Source organism: Petromyzon marinus, unplaced genomic scaffold, assembly GCF_048934315.1.
Source record: "Petromyzon marinus isolate PM22_M1 ecotype Great Lakes invasive population unplaced genomic scaffold, UKy_Petmar_22M1.pri1.0 PM_Scaffold_304, whole genome shotgun sequence".
NCBI lineage: Eukaryota > Metazoa > Chordata > Hyperoartia > Petromyzontiformes > Petromyzontidae > Petromyzon > Petromyzon marinus.
The window spans coordinates 3232-27722 of record NW_027423285.1 but is presented as its reverse complement, the minus strand read 5'-3'; the positions used below and the strand labels follow the sequence as shown (position 1 = coordinate 27722).

General features: G+C 51.3%; 1 protein-coding gene across 3 annotated transcripts; it reads right to left on the bottom strand.

The window, feature by feature from the left end:
- Positions 1–23715, bottom strand: LOC142923153 (uncharacterized). Of its 3 annotated transcripts, none has more exons than XM_076064086.1 (3): positions 13022–23715; positions 8024–8144; positions 1–205 (listed from the first exon to the last, which is right to left on the bottom strand). In XM_076064086.1, exon 1 carries the CDS (start codon positions 16293–16295, stop codon positions 15327–15329), a length of 969 nt encoding a protein of 322 aa, XP_075920201.1. In that variant the 5' UTR covers positions 16296–23715; the 3' UTR covers positions 1–205; positions 8024–8144; positions 13022–15326. All 3 variants share the same exon structure in this region, with proteins under 3 accessions (XP_075920201.1, XP_075920202.1, XP_075920203.1).
- Between the last annotated feature and the right edge of the window lie 776 nt (positions 23716–24491).

The window sequence follows — 24491 nt, the reverse complement described above, 5'->3', positions numbered from 1 at the left end:
CTGCTCAAGCTGGTGCAGCTGCTGGTGCTTGTGAGCTGGTGAGTCGTCGTTGTTGTTGTTGCTGGGGGTGAGCGTGGCGCTCACCCTGCTCACCCACTCCTCAGTGCAGCTCTTCAGCTGCAGATCGCCCATGGACGAGCGAGCCAGGGAGATGGACGCCTCCTCGACTGGGTCGTCCACTCCCTCCTGGGGACGACTCAACATGCTGTGGTGGTGGGGGTGATGGTGGTGGTGGTGGTGGTGATGGTGGTGATGGTGGTGGTGGTGGTGGTGAGGGTGGTGATGGTGGTGGTGGTGGTGGTGAGGGTGGTGGTGATGGTGGTGGTGGTGGTGATGGTGGTGGTGGTGGTGAAGGTGATGGTGGTGGTGGTGGTGGAGGGGGTGGTGGAGGTGGTGGTGGTGGTGGTGGTGGTGGTGATGGTGGTGGTGTTGGTGGTGGTGGTGGTGATGGTGGTGGTGGAGGTGGTGGTGGAGGTGGTGGTGGTGGTGGTGGTGATGGTGGTGGTGGAGGTGGTGGTGGTGGTGGAGGGGGTGGTGGTGGTGGTGGTGGAGGTGGTGGTGATGGTGGTGGTGGTGGTGATGGTGGTGATGGTGATGGTGGTGGGGGTGAGGGTGGTGGTGGAGGTGGTGGTGGAGGGGGTGGTGGAGGTGGTGGTGGTGGTGGTGATGGTGATGGTGGAGGTGGTGGTGGAGGTGGTGATGGTGGTGGTGATGGTGGTGATGGTGGTGGTGGTGGTGGTGAGGGTGGTGATGGTGGTGGTGGTGGTGATGGTGGTGATGGTGATGGTGGTGGGGGTGAGGGTGGTGGTGGAGGTGGTGGTGGTGGTGGTGGTGATGGTGGTGGTGGAGGTGGTGATGGTGGAGGTGGTGGTGGTGGGGGTGGTGGTGGTGGTGGTGGTGGGGGTGGTGGTGGTGGGGGTGGTGGTGGTGGTGGAGGTGGTGGTGGTGGTGATGGTGATGGTGGTGATGGTGGTGGTGGTGGTGATGATGGTGGTGGTGGTGGTGATGGTGGTGATGGAGGTGGTGGTGGGGGTGGTGGTGGTGGAGGTGATGGTGGTGGTGGTGGTGATGGTGGTGGTGGTGGGGGTGGTGAAGGTGGTGATGGTTAAACTGTGTTATCAGCTTCATCATCAGCATCATCATCAGCAGCAGCAACATCACCACCAATTAGAGTGTCTGCGAGTGTGTGTCTGTGTGTGTGTCTGTGTGTGTGTCTGTGTGTGTGTCTGTGTGTGTGTCTGTGTGTGTCACTGTGTGTGTGTGTCACTGTGTGTGTGTGTCACTGTGTGTGTGTGTGTCACTGTGTGTGTCACTGTGTGTGTGTCACTGTGTGTGTCACTGTGTGTGTGTCACTGTGTGTGTGTCACTGTGTGTGTCACTGTGTGTGTGTGACTGTGTGACTGTATGTGTATGTGTGTGTTTCACTGTGTGTGTGTCACTGTGTGTGTCACTGTGTGTGTGTGTCACTGTGTGTGTCACTGTGTGTGTGTCACTGTGTGTGTCACTGTGTGTGTGTCACTGTGTGTGTGTCACTGTGTGTGTCACTGTGTGTGTGTCACTGTGTGTGTCACTGTGTGTGTGTCACTGTGTGTGTGTCACTGTGTGTATGTGTGTCACTGTGTGTGTGTCACTGAGTGTGTGTCACTGTGTGTGTGTCACTGTATGTGTGTGTGTCACTGTATGTGTATGTGTGTGTGTCACTGTGTGTGTATGTGTGTGTGACACTGAGTGTGTATGTGTGTGAGTGTCACTGTATGTGTATGTGTGTGTGTCACTGTGTGTGTATGTGTGTGTGTCACTGTGTGTGTATGTGTGTGTGACACTGTATGTGTATGTGTGAGTGACACTGTATGTGTATGTGTGTGTGACACTGTGTGTGTGTCACTGTATGTGTATGTGTGAGTGACACTGTATGTGTATGTGTGTGTGTCACTGTATGTGTATGTGTCACTGTATGTGTATGTGTGTCACTGTGTGTGTCACTGTGTGTGTCACTGTGTGTGTCACTGTGTGTGTGTGTCACTGTGTGTGTCACTGAGTGTGTGTCACTGTGTGTGTGTCACTGTATGTGTGTGTGTCACTGTATGTGTATGTGTGTGTGTCACTGTATGTGTATGTGTGTCACTGTGACACTGAGTGTGCTACTCCTCACAGCTGCTCCCAGTCTTTCTCTCTCTGCTGGGCACTGTGTGTGTGTCACTGTGTGTGTCACTGTGTGTGTCACTGTATGTGTATGTGTGTGTGTCACTGTGTGTGTGTATGTATGTGTATGTGTGTGTGTCACTGTGTGTGTGTCACTGTGTGTCACTGTGTGTGTCACTGTGTGTGTCACTGTGTGAGTGACACTGTATGTGTATGTGTCACTGTATGTGTATGTGTGTGTGTCACTGTGTGTGTGTCACTGTGTGTCACTGTGTGTGTCACTGTGTGAGTGTCACTGTATGTGTATGTGTGTGTGACACTGTATGTGTATGTGTGTGTGACACTGTATGTGTATGTGTGTGTGACACTGTATGTGTATGTGTGTGTGTCACTGTGTATGTGTGTGTGTCACTGTGTATGTGTGTGTGTCACTGTGTGTGTATGTGTATGTGTGTGTGTCACTGTATGTGTATGTGTGTGTGTCACTGTATGTGTATGTGTGTGTGTCACTGTGTGTGTGTCACTGTGTGTGTCACTGTGTATGTGTGTGTGACACTGAGTGTGCTACTCCTCACAGCTGCTCCCAGTCTTTCTCTCTCTGCTGGGCCCTCTCACGGCACTGTGTGTGTCACTGTGTGTGTGTCACTGTGTGTGTCACTGTATGTGTATGTGTGTGTGTCACTGTATGTGTATGTGTGTGTGTCACTGTATGTGTATGTGTGTGTGACACTGAGTGTGCTACTCCTCACAGCTGCTCCCAGTCTTTCTCTCTCCGCTGGGCCCTGTCTCGGCACTGTGTGTGTCACTGTGTGTGTGTCACTGTGTGTGTCACTGTGTCACTGTGTGTGTCACTGTGTGTGTCACTGTGTCACTGTGTGTGTGTGTGTCACTGTGTGTGTGTGTCACTGTGTGTGTGTCACTGTATGTGTGTCACTGTGTCACTGTATGTGTATGTGTGTGTGACACTGTATGTGTATGTGTGTGTGTCACTGAGTGTGTATGTGTGTGTGTCACTGTGTGTGTGTCACTGTATGTGTATGTGTGTGTGACACTGTATGTGTATGTGTGAGTGACACTGAGTGTGTATGTGTGTGTGTCACTGTATGTGTATGTGTGTGTGTCACTGTATGTGTATGTGTGAGTGACACTGTATGTGTATGTGTGTGTGACACTGTGTGTGTCACTGTGTGTGTGTCACTGTGTGTGTGTCACTGTATGTGTATGTGTGTGTGTCACTGTGTGTGTCACTGTGTGTGTGTCACTGTGTGTGTGTCACTGTATGTGTATGTGTGTGTGTCACTGTGTGTGTATGTGTGTGTGTCACTGTATGTGTATGTGTGTGTGTCACTGTATGTGTATGTGTGTGTGTCACTGTGTGTGTCACTGTATGTGTATGTGTGTGTGACACTGTATGTGTATGTGTGTGTGTCACTGTATGTGTATGTGTGTGTGTCACTGTATGTGTGTGTGTGTCACTGTGTGTGTGTGTGACACTGTATGTGTATGTGTGTGTGTCACTGTGTGTGTGTCACTGTGTCACTGTGTGTGTGTCACTGTGTGTGTCACTGTATCACTGTGTGTGTGTGTCACTGTGTGTGTCACTGTGTGACACTGTATGTGTATGTGTGTGTGTGACACTGTATGTGTATGTGTGTCACTGTGTGAGTGACACTGTGTGTGTGTCACTGTGTGTGTGTCACTGTGTGTGTATGTGTGTGTGACACTGTGTGTGTATGTGTGTGTGTCACTGTGTGTGTATGTGTGTGTGTCACTGTATGTGTATGTGTGTGTGTCACTGTGTGTGTATGTGTGTGTGTCACTGTATGTGTATGTGTGTGTGTCACTGTGTGTGTCACTGTGTCACTGTATGTGTATGTGTGTCACTGTGTGAGTGACACTGAGTGTGTGTCACTGTGTGTGTGTCACTGTGTGTGTGTCACTGTGTGTGTGTCACTGTGTGTGTCACTGTGTGTGTCACTGTGTCACTGTATGTGTGTCACTGTGTGTGTCACTGTGTGTGTCACTGAGTGTGTCACTGTGTGTGTGTGTGTGACACTGTATGTGTATGTGTGTCACTGTGTGTGTGACACTGTATGTGTATGTGTGTGTGTCACTGTATGTGTATGTGTGTGTGTCACTGTATGTGTATGTGTGTGTGTCACTGTATGTGTATGTGTGTGTGTCACTGTATGTGTATGTGTGTGTGTCACTGTATGTGTATGTGTGTGTGTCACTGTATGTGTATGTGTGTGTGTCACTGTATGTGTATGTGTGAGTGACACTGTGTGTGTGTGACACTGTGTGTGTGTGTGTCACTGTATGTGTATGTGTGTGTGTCACTGTATGTGTATGTGTGTGTGACACTGAGTGTGTATGTGTGTGAGTGTCACTGTATGTGTATGTGTGTGTGACACTGAGTGTGTATGTGTGTGTGTCACTGTGTGTGTCACTGTGTGTGTCACTGTGTGTGTGTGTCACTGTGACACTGTGTGTGTGTCACTGTGTGTGTCACTGTGTGTGTCACTGTGACACTGAGTGTGCTACTCCTCACAGCTGCTCCCAGTCTTTCTCTCTCTGCTGGGCCCTCTCTCGCACTGTGTGTGACACTGTATGTGTGTCACTGTGTGTGTCACTGTGTGTGTCACTGTGTGTGTGTCACTGTGTGTGTGTCACTGTGTGTGTCACTGTGTGTGTGTCACTGTGTGTGTGTCACTGTGTGTGTCACTGTGTGTGTCACTGTGTGTGTGTGTCACTGTGACACTGTATGTGTGAGTGACACTGAGTGTGCTACTCCTCACAGCTGCTCCCAGTCTTTCTCTCTCCGCTGGGCCCTGTCTCGTCACTGTGTGTGTCACTGTGTGTGTGTCACTGTGTGTGTCACTGTGTGTGTCACTGTGTGTGTGTCACTGTGTGTGTCACTGTGTGTGTGTCACTGTGTGTGTCACTGTGTGTGTCACTGTATGTGTATGTGTGTGTGACACTGTATGTGTATGTGTGTGTGACACTGTATGTGTATGTGTGTGTGTCACTGTGTGTGTCACTGTGTCACTGTATGTGTATGTGTGTGTGACACTGTATGTGTATGTGTGTGTGTCACTGTGTGTGTATGTGTGTGTGACACTGTATGTGTATGTGTGTGTGTCACTGTGTGTGTCACTGTGTGTGTCACTGTGACACTGAGTGTGCTACTCCTCACAGCTGCTCCCAGTCTTTCTCTCTCCGCTGGTCCCTCTCTCGCACTGTGTGTGTGTCACTGTGTCACTGTGTGTGTCACTGTGTGTGTCACTGTGTGTGTCACTGTGTGTGTCACTGTGTGTGTGTCACTGTGTCACTGTGTGTGTGTCACTGTGTGTGTGTCACTGTGTGTGTCACTGTGTGTGTGTCACTGTGTCACTGTGTGTGTGTCACTGTGTGTGTGTCACTGTGAGTGTCACTGTGTGTGTCACTGTATGTGTATGTGTGTGTGTCACTGTGTGTGTGTCACTGTGTGTGTGTCACTGTATGTGTATGTGTGTGTGTCACTGTATGTGTATGTGTGTGTGTCACTGTATGTGTGTGTGTCACTGTGTCACTGTATGTGTGTCACTGTGACACTGAGTGTGCTACTCCTCACAGCTGCTCCCAGTCTTTCTCTCTCTGCTGGGCCCTGTCTCGGCACTGTGTGTGTCACTGTGTGTGTGTCACTGTATGTGTGTGTGTCACTGTGTGTGTCACTGTGTGTGTATGTGTGTGTGTCACTGTGTGTGTCACTGTGTGTGTGTCACTGTGTGTGTCACTGTGTGTGTCACTGTGTATGTGTGTGTGACACTGTGTATGTGTGTGTGTCACTGTGTGTGTATGTGTGTGTGTCACTGTGTGTGTCACTGTGTGTGTGTCACTGTGTGTGTCACTGTGTGTGTCACTGTGTATGTGTGTGTGTCACTGTGTATGTGTGTGTGTCACTGTATGTGTATGTGTGTTACTGTGACACTGAGTGTGCTACTCCTCACAGCTGCTCCCAGTCTTTCTCTCTCTGCTGGGCCCTGTCTCGGCACTGTGTGTGTCACTGTGTGTGTCACTGTGTGTGTGTCACTGTGTGTGTGTCACTGTGTGTGTATGTGTGTGTGTCACTGTATGTGTATGTATGTGTGTGTGTCACTGTGTGTGTGTCACTGTGTGTCACTGTGTGTGTCACTGTGTGTGTGTCACTGTGTGTGTGTCACTGTATGTGTATGTGTGTGTGTCACTGTATGTGTATGTATGTGTATGTGTGTCACTGTGTGAGTGACACTGTGTGTGTGTATGTGTATGTGTGTCACTGTGTGTGTCACTGTGTGTGTGTCACTGTGTGTGTCAATGTGTGTGTGTGTCACTGTGTGTGTGTCACTGTATGTGTATGTGTGTGTGTCACTGTATGTGTATGTGTATGTATGTGTATGTGTGTCACTGTGTGAGTGACACTGTGTGTGTGTATGTGTATGTGTGTCACTGTATGTGTATGTATGTGTATGTGTGTCACTGTGTGTGTCACTGTATGTGTCACTGTGACACTGAGTGTGCTACTCCTCACAGCTGCTCCCAGTCTTTCTCTCTCCGCTGGGCCCTGTCTCGGCACTGTGTGTCACTGTGTGTGTCACTGTGTGTGTCACTGTATGTGTGAGTGACACTGAGTGTGCTACTCCTCACAGCTGCTCCCAGTCTTTCTCTCTCTGCTGGGCCCTCTCTCGCACTGTGTGTGTGTCACTGTGTGTGTCACTGTGTATGTGTGTGTGACACTGTATGTGTATGTGTGTCACTGTGTGTGTCACTGTGACACTGAGTGTGCTACTCCTCACAGCTGCTCCCAGTCTTTCTCTCTCTGCTGGGCCCTCTCTCGCACTGTGTGTGTGTCACTGTGTGTGTCACTGTGTCACTGTGTGTGTCACTGTGTCACTGTGTGTGTCACTGTGTGTGTCACTGTGTGTGTGTCACTGTGTGTGTCACTGTGTGTGTGTCACTGTGTGTGTCACTGTGTGTGTGTCACTGTGTGTGTCACTGTGTGTGTGACACTGTATGTGTATGTGTGTGTGTCACTGTGTGTGTGTATGTATGTGTATGTGTGTGTGTCACTGTGTGTGTGTCACTGTGTGTCACTGTGTGTGTCACTGTGTGTGTCACTGTGTGTGTGTCACTGTGACACTGAGTGTGCTACTCCTCACAGCTGCTCCCAGTCTTTCTCTCTCTGCTGGGCCCTGTCTCGCACTGTGTGTGTGTCACTGTGTCACTGTGTGTCACTGTGTGTGTGTGACACTGTGTGTGTCACTGTGTGTGTGTCACTGTGACACTGAGTGTGCTACTCCTCACAGCTGCTCCCAGTCTTTCTCTCTCTGCTGGGCCCTGTCTCGGCACTGTGTGTGTCACTGTGTGTGTGTCACTGTGACACTGTGTGTGTGTCACTGTGTGAGTGACACTGAGTGTGCTACTCCTCACAGCTGCTCCCAGTCTTTCTCTCTCTGCTGGGCCCTGTCTCGGCACTGTGTGTGTCACTGTGTGTGTGTCACTGTGTGTGTGTGTGTCACTGTGTATGTGTGTCACTGTGACACTGAGTGTGCTACTCCTCACAGCTGCTCCCAGTCTTTCTCTCTCCGCTGGGCACTGTGTGTGTGTCACTGTGTGTGTCACTGTGTGTGTGTCACTGTATGTGTATGTGTGTCACTGTGTGTGTGACACTGTGTGTGTCACTGTGTGTGTGTGTGTGTCACTGTGTGAGTGACACTGAGTGTGCTACTCCTCACAGCTGCTCCCAGTCTTTCTCTCTCTGCTGGGCCCTGTCTCGTCACTGTGTATGTGTATGTATGTGTATGTGTGTCACTGTGTGTGTCACTGTATGTGTCACTGTGACACTGAGTGTGCTACTCCTCACAGCTGCTCCCAGTCTTTCTCTCTCCGCTGGGCCCTGTCTCGGCGCCTCTCCGCCAGTCTCTGCGGCCGACGCCGGCCCCCCAAACGGGGGCCACCCAGCGGGGCCTCCCCCGGGTCACCTCCTGCACGCACACACAGACAAAGGTCCCCCAGGTAGCCTCTAGCTGGGCCTGTAGGGGCAAGTGCAGTGCTATAGTAACGAGTAGCAGCAACAACTATGATGTACACACACAGACAAAGGTACCCCAGGTAACCTCTAGCAGGGCCGTAGGGGCAAGTGTAGTGTTAGACACACACAGACAAAGGTACCCCAGGTGGCCTCTAGCAGGGCCTGTAGGGGCAAGTGCAGTGTTAGACACACAGACAAAGCTCGCCCAGGTAGCCTCTAGCAGGGCTGTAGGGGCAAGTACAGTGCTATAGTAGCGAGTAGCAGCACCAACTATGATGTACACACAAAGACAAAGGTACCCCCAGGTAGCCTCTAGCAGGGCTGTAGGGGCAAGTGCAGTGCTATAGTAGTGAGCAGCAGCACCAACTATGATGTACACACAGAGACAAAGGTACCCCAGGTAGCCTCTAGCTGGGCCTGTAGGGGCAAGTGCAGTGTTAGACACACACAGACAAAGGTACCCCAGGTGGCCTCTAGCAGGGCCTGTAGGGGCAAGTGCAGTGTTAGACACACAGACAAAGCTCGCCCAGGTAGCCTCTAGCAGGGCTGTAGGGGCAAGTGCAGTTAGACACACACAGAGACAAAGCTCCCCCAGGTAGCCTCTAGCAGGGCTGTAGGGGCAAGTGCTGTTAGACACACAGACAAAGGTACCCCAGGTAGCCTCTAGCAGGGCTGTAGGGGCAAGTGCAGTGCTATAGTAGCGAGTAGCAGCACCAACTATGATGTACACACAGAGACAAAGGTACCCCAGGTAGCCTCTAGCAGGGCTGTAGGGGCAAGTGCAGTGTTAGACACACACACAGACAAAGGTACCCCCAGGTAGCCTCTAGCAGGGCTGTAGGGGCAGGTGTTGTGTTAGACACACACACACAGACAAAGGTACCCCAGGTAGCCTCTAGCAGGGCTGTAGGGGCAAGTGTAGTGCTATAGTAGTGAGCAGCACCAACTATGATGCACACACAGACAAAGGTACCCCCGGTAGCCTCTAGCTGGGCCTGTAGGGGCAAGTGCAGTTAGACACACAAAGGTACCCCAGGTAGCCTCTAGCAGGGCTGTAGGGGCAAGTGCTGTGTTAGACACACAGACAAAGCTCCCCCAGGTAGCCTCTAGCAGGGCTGTAGGGGCAAGTGCAGTGTTAGACACACACACAGACAAAGCTCCCCCAGGTAGCCTCTAGCAGGGCTGTAGGGGCAAGTGCAGTGTTAGACACACACAGACAAAGGTACCCCAGGTAGCCTCTAGCAGGGCTGTAGAGGCAAGTGCAGTGTTAGACACACAGACAAAGCTCCCCCAGGTAGCCTCTAGCAGGGCTGTAGGGGCAAGTGCAGTGTTAGACACACACAGACAAAGCTACCCCAGGTAGCCTCATGCTGGGCCTGTAGGGGCAAGTGCAGTGTTAGACACACACAGACAAAGCTCCCCCAGGTAGCCTCTAGCTGGGCCTGTAGGGGCAAGTGCAGTGTTAGACACACACAGACAAAGGTACCCCAGGTAGCCTCTAGCAGGGCTGTAGGGGCAAGTGCAGTGTTAGACACACACAGACAAAGCACCCCCAGGTAGCCTCTAGCAGGGCTGTAGGGGCAAGTGCAGTGTTAGACACACACAGACAAAGCTCCCCCAGGTAGCCTCTAGCAGGGGCAAGTGCAGTGTTAGACACACACAGACAAAGCTCCCCCAGGTAGCCTCTAGCAGGGCTGTAGGGGCAAGTGCAGTGTTAGACACACACAGACAAAGCTCCCCCAGGTAGCCTCTAGCAGGGCTGTAGGGGCAAGTGCAGTGTTAGACACACACAGACAAAGCTCCCCCAGGTAGCCTCTAGCAGGGCTGTAGGGGCAAGTGCAGTGTTAGACACACACACAGACAAAGCTCCCCCAGGTAGCCTCTAGCAGGGCTGTAGGGGCAAGTGCAGTGCTAGACATACACAGACAAAGCTCCCCCAGGTAACCTCTAGCAGGGCTGTAGGGGCAAGTGCAGTGTTAGACACACACAGACAAAGGTACCCCAGGTAGCCTCTAGCAGGGCTGTAGGGGCAAGTGCAGTGTTAGACACACAGACAAAGCTCCCCCAGGTAGCCTCCAGCAGGGCTGTAGGGGCAAGTGCAGTGTTAGACACACACAGACAAAGCTCCCCCAGGTAGCCTCTAGCTGGGCCTGTAGGGGCAAGTGCAGTGTTAGTAGCGAGTAGCAGCACCACCTATGATGCACACACAGACAAAGGTACCCCAGGTAACCTCTAGCAGGGGCTGTAGGGGCAAGTGCAGTGTTAGACACACACAGACAAAGCTCCCCCAGGTAGCCTCTAGCAGGGCTGTAGGGGCAAGTGCTGCACCTATGAAGGCTACCGGCACTGTGGCTACACACACAGAGGGGGTGGGTGGTCAGCACCACCACGCCCGGCCGCCTTTGTCTCTCCCCCAGTGCTAGCGATGTTCACTACACCACTGCTACACCAGGTAGCACTCAGTTAAGGCTGAGTCGACCTAGGGGAGGCCCAGGACCGGTTCAACACCACCCACTCATCCACCCACCTACTCACCCACTCAACCATCCACTCACCCACTCACCCACCCACTCACCCACCCACTCACCCACCCACTCACCCACCCACCCACTCACCCACTCACCCACCCATCACTCACTCACCCGCCCATTCACCCATCCACCCACTAACCCACCCACTCACCCACCCACTCATTCACTCACCCACCCACGCACTCACTCACCCACTCACTCACCCACTCACTCACTCACTCACCCACTCACTCACTCACTCACCCACTCACTCACCCAATCACTCACTCACCGACTCACTCACTCACCCACTCACTAACCCACTCACCCACTCACCACCCACTCACCCAATCACTCACTCACCCACCAACTTACCCACTCATCCACCCACCCATCCCCTCACCCACCCACCCACACGGCCATCGTGAGCCTGATGATGATGATGATGGTGGTGATAATGATAATGATGGTGATGATGATGATGGTGGTGATGATGGGGGTGATGTTGATGATGGTGGTGATGATGGTGGTGATGATGATGGTGATGATGATGGTGGTGATGTTAATGACGGTGGTGATGATGGTGATGATGATGATGATGGTGCTGATGATGATGGTGGTGATAATGATGATGGTGGTGATGATGATGATGGTGGTGATGATGGGGGTGATGTTGATGATGGTGGTGATGATGGTGGTGATGATGATGGTGATGATGATGGTGGTGATGTTGATGATGATGGTGCTGATGAAGGTGGTGATGATGATGATGGTGGTGATGATGATGGTGATGATGATGATGGTGCTGATGATGGTGCTGCTGATGATGATGGTGCTGCTGCTGATGATGGTGCTGATGATGATGATGGTGCTGCTGATGATGATGATGGTGGTGGTGATGATGATGGTGCTGATGATGATGGTGATGATGATGATGGTGGTGATGGTGATGATGATGATGGTGGTGGTGATGATGATGATGGTGGTGCTGATGATGATGATGATGGCGGTGCTGATGATGATGGTGATGATGATGGTGGTGCTGATGATGACGATGCTGGTGCTGATGATGGTGGTGGTGCTGGTGATGATGATGATGGTGGTGGTGGTGGTGCTGATGATGGTGGTGCTGATGATGAAGATGATGGTGTTGGTGATGGTGGTGGTGTTGGTGATGGTGGTGGTGTTGGTGATGGTGGTGGTGTTGGTGATGATGGTGATGGTGTTGATGATGATGGTGATGGTGCTGATGATGATGATGATGGTGTTGGTGCTGATGATGGTGTTGGTGCTGATGATGATGGTGGTGCTGATGATGATGGTGTTGGTGCTGATGATGATGATGGTGGTGCTGATGATGATGATGGTGGTGCTGATGATGGTGCTGATGATGATGGTGCTGATGATGATGATGGTGTTGGTGCTGCTGATGATGATGGTGGTGCTGATGATGATGATGGTGTTGGTGATGATGATGATGGTGATGGTGCTGATGATGGTGTTGGTGCTGATGATGATGATCGTGTTGGTGATGATGATGGTGTTGGTGATGATGATGGTGTTGGTGATGATGATGGTGTTGGTGATGATGATGGTGATGGTGCTGATGATGATGGTGATGGTGCTGATGATGGTGTTGGTGATGATGATGGTGATGGTGATGGTGCTGATGATGATGGTGATGGTGCTGCTGATGATGATGGTGTTGGTGCTGATGATGATGATGGTGGTGGTGCTGATGATGATGATGGTGTTGGTGATGATGATGATGGTGGTGCTGATGATGATGGTGTTGGTGCTGATGATGATGACGGTGCTGATGATGATGATGGTGGTGCTGATGATGATGATCGTGTTGGTGATGATGATGATGGTGTTGGTGATGATGGTGATGATGATGATGGTGTTGGTGCTGATGATGATGGTGGTGCTGATGATGATGGTGTTGATGATGATGATGTTGGTGCTGATGATGATGCTGGTGCTGATCATGATGATGGTGGTGCTGATGATGACGATGGTGTTAGTGATGATGATGATGGTGTTGGTGATGATGATGGTGGTGTTGGTGATGATGGTGATGATGATGATGGTGGTGCTGATGATGATGGTGTTGATGATGATGATGGTGTTAGTGATGATGATGTTGGTGATGATGGTGTTAGTGATGATGTTGGTGATGATGATGATGATGATGGTGGTGCTGATGATGATGATGGTGGTGCTGATGATCATGATGATGGTGATGGTGCTGATGATGATGATGGTGGTGCTGATGATGATGATGGTGGTGCTGATGATGATGATGGTGGTGGTCTACCAGCATCTGCAGCACATGTGACTTGAGGCTTGGAGTTTGTATTGGCGGGGCTGTGATGATGATCATCAGCATCATCAGCAGCATCATCAGCAGCGTCACCATCAGCAGTCGGAGGCTGAGATGAGGTGCAGGAGGAGGTGGAGTTGAGGACGACTCGAAAGGTGGACACCTCGCAGACCTCGTCAAGACTCTTGACCACCATCCGCTCAGCCACCACTCCCCGCTTGAACCTACAGCACCAACACCACCATCACCATCACCATCATCACCACCATCACCACCATCACCATCACCATCATCACCAACACCACCATCACCATCATAACCACCAACACCATCACCAGCATCACCAACACCACCATCACCAACACCATCATCACCACCATCACCATCATAACCATCACCACCATCACCACCATCCGCTCAGCCACCACTCCCCGCTTGAACCTACAACACCAACACCAACACCACCATCACCATCACCACCATCACCAACACCAACACCACCAACACCACCATCACCACCATCACCACCATCACCATCACCACCATCACCATCACCACCATCACCACCACCATCACCATCACCACCATCACCATCATCACCACCATCACCACCATCACCACCACCACCATCACCACCATCACCACCATCACCATCACCACCATCACCATCACCACCATCACCATCACCACCATCACCATCACCACCACCATCACCATCACCACCATCACCATCATCACCACCATCACCACCATCACCATCACCACCATCACCACCATCACCACCATCACCATCACCACCATCACCATCACCACCATCACCATCACCACCATCACCATCATCACCACCATCACCATCATCACCACCATCACCACCATCACCACCATCACCACCATCACCACCATCACAACCATCACCAACAACACCATCATCATCATCATCATCACCATCATAACCATCATAACCATCATCATCATCATCACCAACACCACCATCACCACCATCACCATCACCACCATCACCACCATCACCACCATCATCACCATCACCACCATCACCACCATCACCACCATCACCATCACCAGAATCACCACCATCACCACCATCACCAACACCACCATCACCATCATCACCAACACCATCATCACCATCACCATCATAACCATCACCACCATCACCACCATCACCACCAACACCACCATCACCAACACCATCATCACCACCATCACAACCATCACCATCACCATCATCACCAACACCACCATCACCATCATAACCACCAACACCATCACCACCATCACCAAGACCACCATCACCAACACCATCATCACCACCATCACCATCATAACCATCACCACCATCACCACCATCCGCTCAGCCACCACTCCCCGCTTGAACCTACAACACCAACACCACCATCACCATCACCACCATCACCAACACCAACACCACCATCACCACCATCACCACCATCACCACCAACACCAACACCACCATCACCACCATCACCACCATCACCATCACCACCATCACCACCATCACCATCATCACCATCACCACCATCACCATCATCACCACCATCACCACCATCACCACCATCACCATCACCACCATCACCACCATCACCACCATCACCATCACCACCATCACCATCATCACCACCATCACCACCACCATCACCACCATCACCACCATCATCACCATCACCACCATCACCACCATCACCAACAACACCATCATCATCATCACCATCATAACCATCATCATCATCACCAACACCACCATCACCATTACCACCACCATCACCACCATCACCACCATCAACCACCATCACCACCATCACCACCATCACCAACAACACCATCATCATCATCACCATCATAACCATCATAACCATCATCATCATCATCATCACCAACACCACCATCACCATCACCACCATCACCATCACCACCATCACCACCATCATCACCATCACCACCATCACCACCATCACCATCACCACCATCACCATCACCAGAATCACCACCATCACCACCATCACCAACACCACCATCACCATCATCACCAACACCATCATCACCATCACCATCATAACCATCACCACCATCACCACCAACACCACCATCACCAACACCACCATCACCAACACCATCATCACCACCATCACAACCATCACCATCACCATCATCACCAACACCACCATCACCATCATAACCACCAACACCATCACCACCATCACCAACACCACCATCACCAACACCATCATCACCACCATCACCATCATAACCATCACCACCATCACCACCATCCGCTCAGCCACCACTCCCCGCTTGAACCTACAACACCAACACCACCATCACCATCACCACCATCACCAACACCAACACCACCATCACCACCATCACCACCATCACCACCATCACCAACACCAACACCACCATCACCACCATCACCACCATCACCATCACCACCATCACCACCATCACCATCATCACCATCACCACCATCACCATCATCACCACCATCACCACCATCACCACCATCACCATCACCACCATCACCACCATCACCACCATCACCATCACCACCATCACCATCATCACCACCATCACCATCATCACCACCATCACCACCACCATCACCACCATCACCACCATCATCACCATCACCACCATCACCACCATCACCAACAACACCATCATCATCATCACCATCACCATCATAACCATCATCATCATCACCAACACCACCATCACCATTACCACCACCATCACCACCATCACCACCATCAACCACCATCACCAACATCACCACCATCACCAACAACACCATCATCATCATCACCATCATAACCATCATAACCATCATCATCATCACCAACACCACCATCACCATCACCACCATCACCATCACCACCATCACCACCATCATCACCATCACCACCATCACCACCATCACCATCACCACCATCACCATCACCAGAATCACCACCATCACCACCATCACCAACACCACCATCACCATCATCACCAACACCATCATCACCATCACCATCATAACCATCACCACCATCACCACCATCACCACCAACACCACCATCACCAACACCATCATCACCACCATCACAACCATCACCATCACCATCATCACCAACACCACCATCACCATCATAACCACCAACACCATCACCACCATCACCAACACCACCATCACCAACACCATCATCACCACCATCACCATCATAACCATCACCACCATCACCACCATCCGCTCAGCCACCACTCCCCGCTTGAACCTACAACACCAACACCACCATCACCATCACCACCATCACCAACACCACCATCACCACCATCACCACCATCACCATCACCACCATCACCATCACCACCATCACCATCACCACCACCACCATCACCACCACCACCACCATCACCACCATCACCATCACCACCATCACCACGATCACCACCATCACCACCATCACCACCATCATCACCATCACCACCATCACCACCATCACCACCATCACCAACAACACCATCATCATCATCACCATCACCATCATAACCATCATCATCATCACCAACACCACCATCACCATTACCACCACCATCATCACCATCACCACCATCACCACCATCACCACCATCAACCACCATCACCACCATCACCACCATCACCAACAACACCATCATCATCATCACCATCATAACCATCGTAACCATCATCATCATCATCATCACCAACACCACCATCACCATTACCACCACCATCATCACCATCACCACCATCACCACCATCACCATCATAACCACCAACACCATCACCAGCATCACCAACACCACCATCACCAACACCATCATCACCACCATCACCATCATAACCATCACCACCATCACCACCATCCGCTCAGCCACCACTCCCCGCTTGAACCTACAACACCAACACCAACACCACCATCACCACCATCACCACCATCACCATCACCACCATCACCATCACCACCATCACCACCACCATCACCATCACCACCATCACCATCATCACCACCATCACCACCATCACCACCACCACCATCACCACCATCACCACCATCACCATCACCACCATCACCATCACCACCATCACCATCACCACCATCACCATCACCACCACCATCACCATCACCACCATCACCACCATCACCATCATCACCACCATCACCACCATCACCATCACCACCATCACCACCATCACCACCATCACCATCACCACCATCACCATCACCACCATCACCATCACCACCATCACCATCATCACCACCATCACCATCATCACCACCATCACCACCATCACCACCATCACCACCATCACCACCATCACAACCATCACCAACAACACCATCATCATCATCACCATCACCATCATAACCATCATCATCATCACCAACACCACCATCACCATTACCACCACCATCACCACCATCACCACCATCAACCACCATCACCACCATCACCACCATCACCAACAACACCATCATCATCATCATCACCATCATAACCATCATAACCATCATCATCATCATCACCAACACCACCATCACCACCATCACCATCACCACCATCACCACCATCACCACCATCATCACCATCACCACCATCACCACCATCACCATCACCACCATCACCATCACCAGAATCACCACCATCACCACCATCACCAACACCACCATCACCATCATCACCAACACCATCATCACCATCACCATCATAACCATCACCACCATCACCACCATCACCACCAACACCACCATCACCAACACCATCATCACCACCATCACAACCATCACCATCACCATCATCACCAACACCACCATCACCATCATAACCACCAACACCATCACCACCATCACCAAGACCACCATCACCAACACCATCATCACCACCATCACCATCATAACCATCACCACCATCACCACCATCCGCTCAGCCACCACTCCCCGCTTGAACCTACAACACCAACACCACCATCACCATCACCACCATCACCAACACCAACACCACCATCACCACCATCACCACCATCACCATCACCACCATCACCATCACCACCATCACCATCACCACCATCACCATCACCACCACCATCACCATCACCACCATCACCACCATCACCATCATCACCACCATCACCACCATCACCATCACCACCATCACCACCATCACCACCATCACCATCACCACCATCACCATCACCACCATCACCATCACCACCATCACCATCATCACCACCATCACCATCATCACCACCATCACCACCATCACCACCATCACCACCATCACCACCATCACAACCATCACCAACAACACCATCATCATCATCACCATCACCATCATAACCATCATCATCATCACCAACACCACCATCACCATTACCACCACCATCACCACCATCACCACCATCAACCACCATCACCACCATCACCACCATCACCAACAACACCATCATCATCATCATCACCATCATAACCATCATAACCATCATCATCATCATCACCAACACCACCATCACCACCATCACCATCACCACCATCACCACCATCACCACCATCATCACCATCACCACCATCACCACCATCACCATCACCACCATCACCATCACCAGAATCACCACCATCACCACCATCACCAACACCATCACCACCACCATCATCACCATCACCAACACCACCATCACCATCATCACCAACACCATCATCACCATCACCATCATAACCATCACCACCATCACCACCATCACCACCAACACCACCATCACCAACACCATCATCACCACCATCACAACCATCACCATCACCATCATCACCAACACCACCATCACCATCATAACCACCAACACCATCACCACCATCACCAAGACCACCATCACCAACACCATCATCACCACCATCACCATCATAACCATCACCACCATCACCACCATCCGCTCAGTCACCACTCCCCGCTTGAACCTACAACACCAACACCACCATCACCATCACCACCATCACCAACACCAACACCACCATCACCACCATCACCACCATCACCACCAACACCAACACCACCATCACCACCATCACCACCATCACCATCACCACCATCACCACCATCACCATCATCACCATCACCACCATCACCATCATCACCACCATCACCACCATCACCACCATCACCATCACCACCATCACCACCATCACCACCATCACCATCACCACCATCACCAACAACACCATCATCATCATCACCATCATAACCATCATCATCATCACCAACACCACCATCACCATTACCACCACCATCACCACCATCACCACCATCAACCACCATCACCACCATCACCACCATCACCAACAACACCATCATCATCATCACCATCATAACCATCATAACCATCATCATCATCATCATCACCAACACCACCATCACCATCACCACCATCACCATCACCACCATCACCACCATCATCACCATCACCACCATCACCACCATCACCATCACCATCACCACCATCACCATCACCAGAATCACCACCATCACCACCATCACCAACACCACCATCACCATCATCACCAACACCATCATCACCATCACCATCATAACCATCACCACCATCACCACCAACACCACCATCACCAACACCACCATCACCAACACCATCATCACCACCATCACAACCATCACCATCACCATCATCACCAACACCACCATCACCATCATAACCACCAACACCATCACCACCATCACCAACACCACCATCACCAACACCATCATCACCACCATCACCATCATAACCATCACCACCATCACCACCATCCGCTCAGCCACCACTCCCCGCTTGAACCTACAACACCAACACCACCATCACCATCACCACCATCACCAACACCAACACCACCATCACCACCATCACCACCATCACCACCATCACCAACACCAACACCACCATCACCACCATCACCACCATCACCATCACCACCATCACCACCATCACCATCATCACCATCACCACCATCACCATCATCACCACCATCACCACCATCACCACCATCACCATCACCACCATCACCACCATCACCACCATCACCATCACCACCATCACCATCATCACCACCATCACCATCATCACCACCATCACCACCACCATCACCACCATCACCACCATCATCACCATCACCACCATCACCACCATCACCAACAACACCATCATCATCATCACCATCACCATCATAACCATCATCATCATCACCAACACCACCATCACCATTACCACCACCATCACCACCATCACCACCATCAACCACCATCACCAACATCACCACCATCACCAACAACACCATCATCATCATCACCATCATAACCATCATAACCATCATCATCATCATCATCACCAACACCACCATCACCATCACCACCATCACCATCACCACCATCACCACCATCATCACCATCACCACCATCACCACCATCACCATCACCACCATCACCATCACCAGAATCACCACCATCACCACCATCACCAACACCACCATCACCATCATCACCAACACCATCATCACCATCACCATCATAACCATCACCACCATCACCACCAACACCACCATCACCAACACCATCATCACCACCATCACAACCATCACCATCACCATCATCACCAACACCACCATCACCATCATAACCACCAACACCATCACCACCATCACCAACACCACCATCACCAACACCATCATCACCACCATCACCATCATAACCATCACCACCATCACCACCATCCGCTCAGCCACCACTCCCCGCTTGAACCTACAACACCAACACCACCATCACCATCACCACCATCACCAACACCACCATCACCACCATCACCACCATCACCACCATCACCATCACCACCATCACCATCACCACCATCACCATCACCACCACCACCATCACCACCACCACCACCACCATCACCACCATCACCATCACCACCATCACCACGATCACCACCATCACCACCATCACCACCATCATCACCATCACCACCATCACCACCATCACCACCATCACCAACAACACCATCATCATCATCACCATCACCATCATAACCATCATCATCATCACCAACACCACCATCACCATTACCACCACCATCATCACCATCACCACCATCACCACCATCACCACCATCAACCACCATCACCACCATCACCACCATCACCAACAACACCATCATCATCATCACCATCATAACCATCGTAACCATCATCATCATCATCACCAACACCACCATCACCATCATAACCAACACCACCATCACCAACACCATCACCACCATCACCATCACCACCATCACCACCATCACCACCATCACCATCACCACCATCACCAGAATCACCACCATCACCACCATCACCAACACCACCATCACCATCATCACCAACACCATCATCACCATCACCATCATAACCATCACCACCATCACCACCATCACCACCAACACCACCATCACCAACACCATCATCACCACCACCATAATAACCATCACCATCACCACCATCACCATCACCACCACCATCACCATCACCAGAATCACCACCATCACCACCATCACCAACACCACCATCACCATCATCACTATCACCATCATAACCATCACCACCATCACCACCATCACCACCAACACCACCATCACCATCACCACCATCACCATCACCACCACCACCACCATCATCAACCACCATCACCATCACCACCATCACCATCACCAGCATCACCACCACCATCACCATCATAACCAACACCATCACCATTACCACCATCACCACCACCATCACCACCATCACCACCACCATCATAACCATCACCACCATCACCATCACCACCATCACCACCATCAACCACCATCACCACCATCACCACCATCACCAACAACACCATCATCATCATCATCACCATCATAACCATCATAACCATCATCATCATCACCAACACCACCATCATAACCAACACCACCATCACCAACACCATCACCACCATCACCATCACCACCATCACCACCATCACCACCATCATCACCATCACCACCATCACCACCATCACCATCACCAGAATCACCACCATCACCACCATCACCAACACCACCATCACCATCATCACCAACACCATCATCACCATCACCATCATAACCATCACCACCATCACCACCAACACCACCATCACCAACACCATCATCACCACCACCATAATAACCATCACCATCACCACCATCACCATCACCACCACCATCACCATCACCAGAATCACCACCATCACCACCATCACCAACACCACCATCACCATCATCACCAACACCATCATCACTATCACCATCATAACCATCACCACCATCACCACCAACACCACCATCACCATCACCACCAACACCATCACCACCACCACCACCATCATCAACCACCATCACCATCACCACCATCACCATCACCAGCATCACCACCACCATCACCATCATAACCAACACCATCACCATTACCACCATCACCACCATCACCATCACCACCATCACCCCCACCATCATAACCATCACCACCATCACCACCACCATCATAACCATCACCATCACCACCATCACCACCATCCGCTCAGCCACCACTCCCCGCTTGAACCTACAACACAATCACCACCATCACCACATTCACCATCATCACCACCACCACCATCACCATCATAACCATCACCACCATCACCATCATAACCATCACCACCACCATCACCACCATCACCATCATAACCATCACCACCACCATCACCACCATCACCACCTCACCACCACCACCATCACCACCATCAACACCATCAACCACCATCACCATCACCACCATCACCATCATCACCACCACCATCACCATCATAACCATCACCACCATCACCACCACCATCACCACCACCATCACCACCATCACCATCATAACCATCACCACCACCATCACCACCATCACCACCACCACCATCACCACCATCACCATCACCACCATCACCATCACCACCACCATCATCAACCACCATCACCATCACCACCATCACCATCACCAGCATCACCACCACCATCACCATCATAACCAACACCATCACCATTACCACCATCACCACCACCATCACCACCATCACCACCACCATCACCATCACCACCAACAACACCATCACCACCATCACCACCACCATCATCACCACCACCATCATCACCATCACCACCATCATCATCATCACCACCACCATCATCACCATCACCACCATCACCACCATCATCACCACCATCACCACCATCAACCAACATCACCACTTTCACCACCATAAACCACCATCACCATCACCACCATCACCACCCTCACCAACAGCATCACCACCATCACCACCATCACCACCACCATCACCACCATCACCACCACCATCACCACCACCATCACCATCATCACCACCACCATCACCACCATCACCACCATCACCATTACCACCACCATCACCACCATCACCACCATCAACCACCATCACCATCATCATCACCATCATCATCACCACCATCACCACCATCACCACCATCATAACCATCACCATCACAACCACCACCACCATCACCACCATCACCACCATCATCACCACCACCATCAACATCACCATCACCATCACCACCATCATCACCACCATCACCACCATCAACCACCATCACACCATCACCACCATTAACCACCATCACCATCACCACCATCACCACCCTCACCATCAGCATCACCACCATCACCACCATCACCACCACCATCACCACCATCACCACCACCATCACCACCACCATCACCATCACCATCATCATCACCACCATCACCATCATCATCACCACCATCACCACCATCACCACCATCAACCACCATCACCATCATCATCACCATCACCATCATCATCACCACCATCACCACCATCACCACCACCATCACCACCATCAACCAACATCACCATCATCATCACCATCACCATCATCATCACCACCATCACCACCATCACCACCATCATAACCATCACCATCACAACCATCACCACCATCACCACCACCACCATCACCACCATCACCACCATCACCACCATCATCACCACCACCATCACCACCACCATCACCATCACCACCATCACCATCACCACCACCACCACCATCATCACCATCACCACCATCATCACCACCACCATCACCACCACCATCACCACCATCACCATCACCACCACCACCATCACCACCATCACCACCACCACCACCATCACCACCATCATCACCACCACCATCACCACCACCATCACCATCACCACCACCATCACCATCACCACCACCATCACCATCACCACCACCATCAACCACCATCACCACCATCACCATCACCACCATCAACCACCACCATCACCACCATCAACCACCACCATCACC